At 54.9% G+C, this 9,535-nt stretch overlaps 2 protein-coding genes across 5 annotated transcripts in view; one reads left to right on the top strand and one right to left on the bottom strand.

Annotated features, from left to right (window-relative positions):
* The window catches only part of MICAL1 (microtubule associated monooxygenase, calponin and LIM domain containing 1), a 10,895-nt gene extending 4,679 nt beyond the window's left edge, over positions 1-6,216 (top strand). For both annotated transcript variants that reach the window (XM_015600115.2, XM_006926062.3), the window contains exons 9-25: positions 238-353; positions 540-666; positions 853-931; positions 1,504-1,651; positions 2,115-2,305; positions 2,508-2,596; positions 2,735-2,776; positions 2,954-3,037; positions 3,165-3,321; positions 3,636-3,712; positions 4,005-4,281; positions 4,409-4,512; positions 4,797-4,910; positions 5,015-5,108; positions 5,286-5,385; positions 5,487-5,560; positions 5,943-6,216. In XM_015600115.2, the coding sequence (XP_015455601.1) occupies positions 238-353; positions 540-666; positions 853-931; positions 1,504-1,651; positions 2,115-2,305; positions 2,508-2,596; positions 2,735-2,776; positions 2,954-3,037; positions 3,165-3,321; positions 3,636-3,712; positions 4,005-4,281; positions 4,409-4,512; positions 4,797-4,910; positions 5,015-5,108; positions 5,286-5,385; positions 5,487-5,560; positions 5,943-6,091 (2,022 nt within the window). In that variant the 3' untranslated portion in view covers positions 6,092-6,216. The remainder of the gene's footprint in view (positions 1-237; positions 354-539; positions 667-852; positions 932-1,503; positions 1,652-2,114; positions 2,306-2,507; positions 2,597-2,734; positions 2,777-2,953; positions 3,038-3,164; positions 3,322-3,635; positions 3,713-4,004; positions 4,282-4,408; positions 4,513-4,796; positions 4,911-5,014; positions 5,109-5,285; positions 5,386-5,486; positions 5,561-5,942) is intronic.
* Positions 6,217-6,355: 139 nt separating this feature from the next.
* SMPD2 (sphingomyelin phosphodiesterase 2) lies at positions 6,356-9,272 on the bottom strand. 3 transcript variants are annotated; one of them, XM_015600116.2, is made up of 10 exons: positions 9,115-9,272; positions 8,812-9,016; positions 8,623-8,699; positions 8,194-8,287; positions 7,962-8,051; positions 7,622-7,704; positions 7,362-7,494; positions 7,168-7,272; positions 6,857-7,010; positions 6,356-6,763 (listed from the first exon to the last, which is right to left on the bottom strand). In XM_015600116.2, exons 1-10 carry the CDS (start codon positions 9,264-9,266, stop codon positions 6,375-6,377), a joined length of 1,482 nt encoding a protein of 493 aa, XP_015455602.1. In that variant the 5' UTR covers positions 9,267-9,272; the 3' UTR covers positions 6,356-6,374. The 3 variants fall into 3 exon arrangements, with proteins under 3 accessions (XP_015455602.1, XP_024898194.1, XP_006926123.2); XM_006926061.3 differs by having other exon boundaries at positions 6,357-6,763; positions 8,812-8,908; XM_025042426.1 differs by lacking the exon at positions 7,962-8,051.
* Positions 9,273-9,535: the final 263 nt, after the last annotated feature.

Below are 9,535 nucleotides of genomic sequence, written 5' to 3'. Positions count from 1 at the left end.
GGGGAGGGGGAGAGAGCTCTCTGGTGCTTCAAGAAACAGGACTCCTTATAAGGAGGCACAGGGGTTCCATGGCTGGGAAGGAGGGGAGAAAAGGGTTTTGCTTGTTATAAGGAAGAGCCGAGGGCTACTTGGTGTGCCGAAGGGCCCCCTCTGCTATGACCTTGGGGGCATCTATCTGGGCTTGGACACTCCTGTTGGACTCTCACTGAGCTATTTCCTACTCTTCTGACCCTGCAGCCTTTCTGGCCCCTGGGCACTGGAGTGGCGAGAGGCTTTTTGGCAGCCTTTGATGCCGCCTGGATGGTGAAGCGATGGGCAGAGGGCACTGGACCCCTAGAAGTACTGGCAGAACGGTGAGGCCTGAGTTAGGGGGTGGGAGGGGCAGGTAGAGGGTGGGAGGTGCTGGGTGAATAGATGGGGTCATGGACAAGAGAATAAAAGAAAGGCCAGGAAATTCTTGAGGGGTGAGTGCTGATGGGTACACTCTGACTCATGTCCCTGCCCACCTTCATCCTCACACCCCGCCACCCCCACCCCAGTGAGAGCCTGTACCAACTCCTGTCACAGACATCACCGGAAAACATGCACCGCAATGTGGCCCAGTATGGGCTGGATCCAGCCACCCGCTACCCCAACCTGAACCTCCAGGCTGTGTCCCCCAATCAGGTCAGAACCCCCTGACACCTCTACCAGCCTTCCATAATTAGCCGCCCTTCTCCAGGTTAGGCCTTCCCTCCAGACTTGCCTAGTTACTGTAGCTCTGGGTGATCCCTACCCAAGGCCAGCCCCTTCCCTATGGGCTATTGGGGTGTGTGGTCAGCCTGCTTCAAGACCTGAAATGGGCTCTCTTAGGTACGAGACCTGTATGAAGTAGTGGCTAAGGAGCCAGTGCACAAGAGCGACAAGACAGACTCAGGAAAGCTGGCCACCAGTAAGTAGGCTTTTCTTCAGGGCCATATCCAAAATATTTACCAACCAGTGAGGTACAAGCACCAAGTAATAGAACAGCTGCAGCCTCAGGATGGGAGCAGGGTGCTTGGAGCACTATTGGATGGTAGGGATGTTTGGGGCATCCTGGGGAGTGGAGGGAAAACGGAGCACTCGCAGCAGCCGTTTGCCAATCTGTATGGAAGTATTTCAGTATTTCAACCACTGCATCCATAGCAGTTAAATGGCAGCCATGCTGCCCTGTTCTCAGCTGTTCGGCCTGACCCTTTCCAGGCTGGTAGACTCCAAACCTGCCTTTTCTTTGAACCTCTGGGCCTCCCTTGCCTGCTGCCCTCTATGTGGGTAGCAGTAATTTCACTTTATTCACTCCATTTATTCCAAAAAAAGATTTTATTTAAGATGAGAAAATCAGGATAAAGGAATTACTGCTGTAAGAGCTTGCTGCCCAAGTAGGGGTGGGGCCCTGCTTCCACCTCCCATATTTACCCCCCACACCCAGCAACTGGGCTCTCTGTGAGCCAGGGGGCTTAGGCACAACACAACCTCCTTTCCCAGGGTCGGTGTGCACCCAGGAGGAGCTGCTACGCTGGTGTCAGGAGCAGACAGCTGGATATCCTGGTGTTCATGTCACCAATCTTTCATCCTCATGGGCTGATGGGCTGGCCCTGTGTGCCCTGGTGAACCGGCTGCAGCCTGGGCTACTGTGAGTTGCAAATTAGGCTCAGGGGTCCCTGGAAGACCATAACCTCTCTTTCCTACCTCTGTCCATCCCTTTGCTTCAGGCAGTGGAATTGTGGGGAGGCCACTATGTAGGAATTAGCACGCCCATTTGAGTCCCAGTGCCACCAAGTCACTTCACCTCCTAAGAGATAGTATTCTTGCCTCATTCCGCCTTCAAATCTTGTAATAATCAAATGCATTTAATAGGGACAATTTTGTCAGTGGTAGAGACACCCCCCCCCCAACCAAGGCCAGAAAGTTGTCATTGGGTGGTGATGGGGGGGGCAGTTAGCATAGGAAATAAAAACCTTTTGTGCCCTCTCCTCCCTTTGCACTTCCCCAGCCTTTCCCGCTGTCCTTCCACTACTGCTGTCTACCCACCCTCTCCCCCTTTGATGGGGTCAGGTTCTAGTCTCCCATTGGCTTCTCTTCCTGATACCCTGCAGGGAACCCTCAGAGCTGCAGGGGATGGGGGCTCTGGAAGCGACTGCTTGGGCACTGAAGGTGGCAGAGCATGAACTTGGCATCACACCTGTGTTGTCCGCACAGGCAGTGGTGGCAGGAAGTGACCCACTGGGCCTCATCGCCTACCTCAGCCACTTCCACAGTGCCTACAAGAACATACCCCATAACCCAGGTGACCTAGAGGGTAGTAGTGGTAAAGTGGTATGTGTGTGAGTGAGTGAGTGAGTGACAGAGACAGAGACAGAGACAAGAGAGAGGGAGGGAGGAGAGGGTACCCTGAGGGACAGCCTGGGAAAGGTATCTTTTTGGGCTAGAGTGTAGCTGTCTATTTCAGGGGCACAGTATCTACCCTGACACCCCAATTCTCCCTGCAGGTCCTGTCAGCCAAGGCTCTCCAGGAACCTCCAGTGCTGTACTATTCCTTGGCAAACTGCAGAGGACCCTGCAACGGACCCGGGCCCAGGTGGAGTCTGGGCAGAGTTGGGGCTGGGCAGTGGGTTCCTAGTGGGGGGTCCCTGGGGTGATGGGAAGGCCACTGAGAATGGGGGAAGAGAGGGACTGGGGGCTCAGAGCCCCATGCTGAGTGTAGGACTTGTTACAGGAAAATGGGCAGGATGCAGGTGGCAAGAAGCCACGCCTGGAGGTAAATGCCTGCCCCATGTTCTGTCCCCTTCCCCAGGTTTTGCTCCCCACTCCAAGTCCAGTCCTGTACCCCTCCTCCCCCATCCAGGCTCTCTTCCCGCCCTTTCTATTCATCTGTTCACATCTACTCCCCAGCTGATCCTTTTTACCTCCTGGCCTGAGCACTTAACCTTCTTAGGTAGAGGCTGAGACCCCAAATACCGAAGAGCCACCTGTGTCAGAGCCTGGTGTACCCCTGACACCCCCATTGCAACACCAGGAGGTGAGAATGGGGGCCCTGTCTGTAGGCAGAGACTTGGGGAGGGAAGGAAGGGGGATTTCGGGGATAGTGAAGAACTTTGCAGCTGGCCTTGACTTTAGCTGACCCTGTGGCCTGTGGATTGGTGCAGGCTGGTGCCGGGGACCTATGTGCACTTTGTGGGGAACACCTTTATATCCTGGAACGCCTCTGTGCTGATGGTCGTTTCTATCACCGGAGCTGCTTCCGCTGCCATATCTGTGAGGCCACGCTGTGGCCAAGTGGCTACGGGCAGCACTCAGGAGATGGTGAGTAGGTCCTCGAGGGCTCCAAAGGGACTCTGGGCCGGACCCGGTCCTGCCCGGAGCCAAGGAGTTTGAAGGTAGAGGGGAACTGGAGTGCTGGGCATGAGGTGGAAACAGACTCCCGATGGCACTTTAATACCCTGAGCTTAAATTTTCTCTGTCTCTTCCAAAACCCCAAATGTGGGGTTCTGTGGAGGCTAGTAGAAATTCATCTACAAATCCAGAGTCCTGTCACCACCACCTTCCCTAATAAACTGAGTCTCCAGGCATTAGGCTGCCAATATATGATGTCTCTACCCCTTTTCTACCCTTCCCAGGGCATTTCTACTGCCTCCAGCACCTGCCCCAGCCAGTCCACAAAGAGGATGGCAGTGACAGAGGCCCTGAGAGTCAGGTAGAAGCTGTGAATGTGTGTGTTGGGGTGGAAGTGAGGAAAGGGGTCTCTCTTAGCCCACAGGAGTTTGTCAGGGGTAAGTGAATGTTCTCCTGCACTAGAATGTAAGCACCCTGAAGGCAGGGATTTCTGTCTTATTTATTGCTGTAGCCCAAGTATCTAGAACACAGCCTTACACTGTCCAGTAAAATGGTGTAAGTGAATGAATTCCAAGGCCTACATCTATCTAAAGGAGCAGCCTCAACCCCACACTGGGGAGGTCACTGACCAAACCACATGGTGGCTTTTCTAGGACCTCCCTACACTGGGTGAGAATAACATGCCATCGAGCCCTTCGACTCCCATGGCCTCCCAGGAGGGGGCCATTTCTGTCCCAAGCCCTAGCCAGCCCACCCGTCGGCTGATCCGCCTCTCCAGCCCAGAACGCCAGCGGTTGTCCTCTCTTAATCTGACCCCTGACCCAGAAATGGAGCCTCCACCCAAGCCCCCCCGCAGCTGCTCTGCCTTGGCACGCCAGGCCCTGGAAGGCAGCTTTGTGGGATGGGGAGTGCCAGTCCAGAGCCCTCAAGGTAACTGCTCTTCGGACCCAGGGTGAGGATGGAGTGGGTAGTACTGAGATTCCTGAAGAGGGGAATGCCGGGGAATGCAAAAGAGGTTGTGGGGATCTTGAGCCACGTCTGCTTTTCCTCTGCTCAGTTCTTATGGCCATGGAGAAGGAAGAAGGGAGTACCCCCTCCAGTGAAGAGGAAGAAGAGGAAGAGGAAGAGGAAGATGTGGCTTTGGACTCAGATATGGAACAGGTGAGTGAAAGGAACCTGGCCACCTCTTCTGTCGAAACCAGTACACATCCACCAAATCTACCCCATCCCCTTCCATAGGAGAAACCTACAGCTTACTCCCTCCTCTGGGTAAAGATCTTCTCACCCAGTCTGACTCTTTCATGTCTCTAAGCCTCCATCTTTCCTATCAGAACTTGCCCCACTTCCAGCCCAGGTCTTTTTTGGCCCCTTCCAAACAAAGCTTCCCCAACCCCTATCTACCAGGAGGCCAGGCCATATGCCTGACTGGTCTGACCCTGCCACAGGCTCTGCTGACCTTTGCCAAGAACTCAGGCACCATGGACAAGTATCCAACATGGCGGCGGACTCTGCTGCGCCGTGCTAAGGAGGAGGAGATGAAGAGGTTCTGTAAAGCCCAGGTGAGCCCTAGGGGTTCCCAGAAGTTCTGATGGGGTTAGAGCTCCTTCAGTGCTCCATTCTTGAGCAATACAGACTCCTGGGTCTCTTGTCTTGTACCCCTCAGGCCATCCAGCGGCGACTAAATGAGATTGAGGTGGCTCTGAGGGAGCTGGAGGCTGAGGGCAAGAAGCTGGAGCTGGCCTTGAGGAACCAGAGCAGTGAGTGAAGAGAGGGAAGGGACACCCCTCTGCCTCTTACGACTGTGTTCAGCCCCAAGCAGTCCCTCAAACCACCAGGCTCTGGGCCACAGCATGTTCCACTCCTTAGGCCCAGGACTCCTATGACCCTGGTTGGAGGCCTCCTGACCACCTGTCACCCTTCTTCTTTCTTATCAGGTTCCCCAGAACAGCAAAAGGCACTGTGGCTAGGACAGCTGCTACAGCTCGTTCAGAAGAAAAACAGCCTAGTGGCTGAGGAGGCTGAGCTCATGATCACGTAAGAGGCATGGAGAGGTGATAGGGGCTTGTGAGCCAGGCCCCAGCTGGGTCCTTGGGCACCCTGGACAGCTGTGCCTCTTCTATCCCTGCCCTCTACAGAGTACAGGAGCTGAACCTAGAGGAGAAACAGTTGCAGCTGGACCAGGAGCTACGAGGCTACATGAACAGGGAAGGTATGCGGATGTAGGGAGAGGTAGAAATCATGGGGCTGGGATTTGCATGAGTTTTATGATCTCAGATACCAACCAAGCAACACAGTCCTCTCCTCGGAGTGCCTCTGAGGGAATTCAGTAGGAAGCCAGAGGATTGGGCTCCAAGCCCCTACTCTGCCTTCAGTTCAATCAGAGCTGCACGTTTGGGCCTTCATGCAGGATTTCCTTTTAAAATAGTGCTGCTATGAAACAGTGCTAGAAAATCACTGGTATTGACAAATCTAATTTCATAGATAGGAAATAAGAGTTGGGTTATAGAAGTCACATAGGCCAGGATTAGGCTGTATCTCTCCTGTCTCCCTGCCCAGTTCTCTATTCTCTAAACTTCGTCTCCTCCCTTCAGAAATTCTAAAAACAGTTGCAGATCGGCAGGCAGAAGACCAGATCCTGAGGAAGCTGTTGGATGTGGTGAACCAGAGAGATGCCCTTATCCGCTTCCAGGAGGAGCGCAGGCTCAGTGAGCTGGCCTCAGGGCCAGGGTCCCAGGGCTAGAAGAGGGTGGGCTGCCTGCCTTCTTCCCTACAAGACCACCTTAACCCAAGACAGTGCCACCATGCTCATCTGGGCTGCCTGGGCTAAGACTTCACTGTTTACAATAAAAATGTGTCTTCTATAAATAGGGCTTAGGCTGTCTACAAGTGGAAGGTAGGGAGTATGCAGGGAGGGCAGAAGATGTATAGGAGCCTAAAGGTCTACATTGTGATAATCACACCGACCTTTGATCCTAATCACTGCCTCTACAAAGGAAAAGGCGGAGCCAGAAAAGTGTCAAGCTTTATTGGTCTTCAGTCCTGTACCCCTCCTGATGTTCCAGGAACAGGGCTGGCTTAAACTCTGGGCCCAGATTCTGGGCCTCTCTTGCCCTTCCCAGCACATGTTGGAGCTCAGCCCGGGCCCTACATAAGCCCTTGGCCTCCTGCAAGTGGAAGAGGTAGACTGCACCCACTCCTAGCACCAGTCCTACACTGAGGGTCCAGAGCAGTATGGCAATTTCCCTGATGCCTCCTTCAGCCACCAGAGCACTCAGCACTGCCAGGAAAAGCAGCCCTAGACCAATCACGTAGCTAGCAAAGGTGGCCCACCAACGAGCTTGAGCCACACCCAGGTCCAGCTCTGTACAGGCCTCCCTCAGCACGCTGATCAATGGTGACCTCTCTACTGGTCCTAGAACAAGGCAGGGGAGTGAGGCAGGAGGGTCAGAGTGGAAGGACTAGATTGTGGTAGTGAAAGACAAGGGAAAGGGTGGGGGTGACTTACCGTGGGTAGGGCTGGGGTTGTGCTGGGGTGGGCTGTGTCTCACACAAAGAGTAGCCATCAGGGCCTCATGATCAGAGAGGGGAGTGCCACTGTGAGGGTCATGGCCTGTCGTAGTTTTGAGAGTCTTACAGGAAATGCAGAACCCAGAAACTGCCTAGGAAAAGTAAGGGCCAAAGAGAAACTTATCCCAGAGAACCAGCTCCTGGCTATCCCATTCTCTAATCAGTGATATAAGATTAGTCTAGCTGGACAAAGGGTCAGCACAGGCTGGTGAGAGATAAAGAGAGGCATGTTGGGGGAAGAGGCCTGACCTTATAAAGCACATAGTCAATGCGGATGCCACAGGGAAATAGCTCCAGCTCCTGCTGGTTGACATAGCAGTTCTCGGGAACCATTGTACAGCCTTCTTCAGAGCCCTAGGTGAATAGTTGTGCTAGGATGTAGAGGAAGGAGAACGGAGAGAAACTGGGGGTGCCAGTGGGGAAATACTCAGGCAGGTCCTCACCTTGAAGTCCTGGGTCTCGAGGTAGGCATCATGCAGCCCTGTCCACTCCTTCAGCAAGCGGAAGCCCAGGTCCTTCGGGTGCAAGTTGAGGTCCCCACACAATAGAACCATGTCGGCCTTCTTAGATGTATGGCTGGGGGAACCAAGTTAATGAGGCAGAAGTCTTCCCTTGCCAGCTCTACCCCTATAAGTGGGGCCTTGGCAACCCTTCAGCCCCTGGACCTCATCCCAAGTCCCTAGTCAATCCCAGGCTCACACACTGGATGAAATGGGCCAGTTCCCAGGCTTGGGCCACACGATGTGCTAGGTAGATATCCTTCTGTCGATTGTACTCGGCATGGAGCTAAGCAAGATAGATGAGATTACAGCAGATGAGACTGAAGGGCCCAGGGACAGGTCTAAGTCAAGTTTACATCTGTCACTCAGCATGGTGCTTGATGAAAAATGGGTGAAGCTTGCCTACTGACCTTAAGAGATCCCGCTGCTCAACACCTCACCCCCAGGCAGCCCAGCTAAAGGAGTCCCATCTCTCCCTCCCAGGACTGGGCCCTGGCCTGTCCCCTAAGCACTGCCAGCTTAAGCACTGCTAGCTACACTCACATGGGTCACATAGGCATTGAGCACCAGTCCACTTAGATGGAATACCAGCAGTCCCACAGCCTTCCCGGAGAACCAGTCACCATGATGGACCTGCAGTTAGGAGGAGACAGGAACTCAGGAACTGCTACCCTTTCTGTCCATCCTCTGCAACCCTAGTAAGGCTGCCTCCTTTACTGTGTTAGTAGAGGTGGAGTGGGGAAGGGAGGTGGAAGAGGTCAGAGGTCAGGCTTACCATGTAGGGGTAGCCATTGAGGGTGTAGACATGCTGGGTGAATTCTTGTATTGGGTGTTTGGAAAAGACACAGAGGCCACTGCCAATGATGCCGCTGAAAGACAAGTTCCAACTGATAGTCAGAGCAGGAAGAGAAAGCCCCAGTCCTCTACCCTTCTCATTTCCCAGCACTCATTAGCTACTTTTTTCTCTCTCTGCTGCTGGGACCAGGCCCACAACACAGCTAAAAGCAACAAACAGCCTTTTTGGGAAGGTGACCAGGCTGAAGAGCTAGGATCTTCCTGGTTCCACCCTCTCCTGCTCCCACATTCAGAGGAAAGCATGCTGGGAGAGAGAGACGAGGGGAGGGTCCAGGCTGGAAAGGGAAGGGCTGACAGGGCCAAGAGCCTCCAGGTCTGAGACGGGCTTCCAGGCCAGTAGGATTCTCACCTCCTGAAATAGTGTGCTGCTGGGTAGGTGGGTAACAGCTTCTGTCTCAGGTACTGGAAGTCTTGCTCACTCCACACCTGAGAGAAGGGGTGAGGCTGCCTGCCTGACCTTTTCCCCAAAGGAAAAGTCTCCTCCTGCGCCCCAGCCGCCCCTCCTCCCAAGGTTCCAAATCAGTTCCATACAGCCCACCTCCTCCAGCAGGGCAAGGTCGAAGCTCTCCACGTTTAGAAAGTCCCCCAAGCGCTTCATGCGGTCGGCTCTGTGCTTGCTCAGGTAGGGAATGCCCCTGGGAACAGAAGGGACGAGGAGGTGATTGCTGGAGTTCTCAACCCTCCGGACATCACTGGAGCTGGGGCCAGGTGTGAGCCTTGGAGCTGCAGGTTCCTCCCATGCCCTGAGTTTGTAGGACAGGGAAGAGCCGTGGCCTGGATGTTAGAAAGCGAATGACTGTGTGAGTGCGAAAGATACTGTGCACCCCACGGGCTCACTCACCAGCAGTTGAGGTTAAAAACCCTCAGTCGCAGGGAGAAGTTGGGCTTCATGGCAGGGGCGCTCCGGGCGCGAGACTGCTCTGCCGTCCCAGTGACCGCAGCGGCAGGGATGGGCGCGGGCTGGCCGCAGCTCCTCCCGGTGGCGGTGCGCATAGGTGGTCGGCCTTTTTTTCGCGCTCCCCGGAAGGCGGTGGCCCCCAAGCCCGCTGAGCTCAGGCCCAGGGCTGAGGCGCGCAGGCCGGGACCGACTCCCGCGTTACCCGGGCAACCGGCCCGCTGGTCCCAACTGGCTGCCCACCAAGCCGGAAAGGATGTCTGCGGCGAAATCCGGGAGCTACCAGGAGGCGAGGGCCGCCCGCAAGCGGGCCCGGACAGGCGGCGAGCAGGGCTGAAGCACGCGGGGCGTGGGGCTCCCCGTTCCT

This window comes from Pteropus alecto, unplaced genomic scaffold (assembly GCF_000325575.1).
Source record: "Pteropus alecto unplaced genomic scaffold, ASM32557v1 scaffold79, whole genome shotgun sequence".
In the NCBI taxonomy this organism is placed as follows: Eukaryota; Metazoa; Chordata; class Mammalia; order Chiroptera; family Pteropodidae; genus Pteropus; species Pteropus alecto.
This window is presented reverse-complemented; position numbering and strand designations above follow the sequence as displayed.

Bases quoted from the DNA above. Each gene is read 5' to 3' on its own strand.
- SMPD2 (XM_015600116.2), bottom strand. From the start codon at position 9,266: ATGCGCACCGCCACCGGGAGGAGCTGCGGCCAGCCCGCGCCCATCCCT. The intron at 8,052-8,193 runs GTAAGCCTGACC...TCCTAACTGCAG, and splicing joins TCAATGGCTACCCCTACATG to GTCCATCATGGTGACTGGTT. The intron at 7,705-7,961 runs GTGAGTGTAGCT...TATCTTGCTTAG, and splicing joins TCAATGCCTATGTGACCCAT to CTCCATGCCGAGTACAATCG.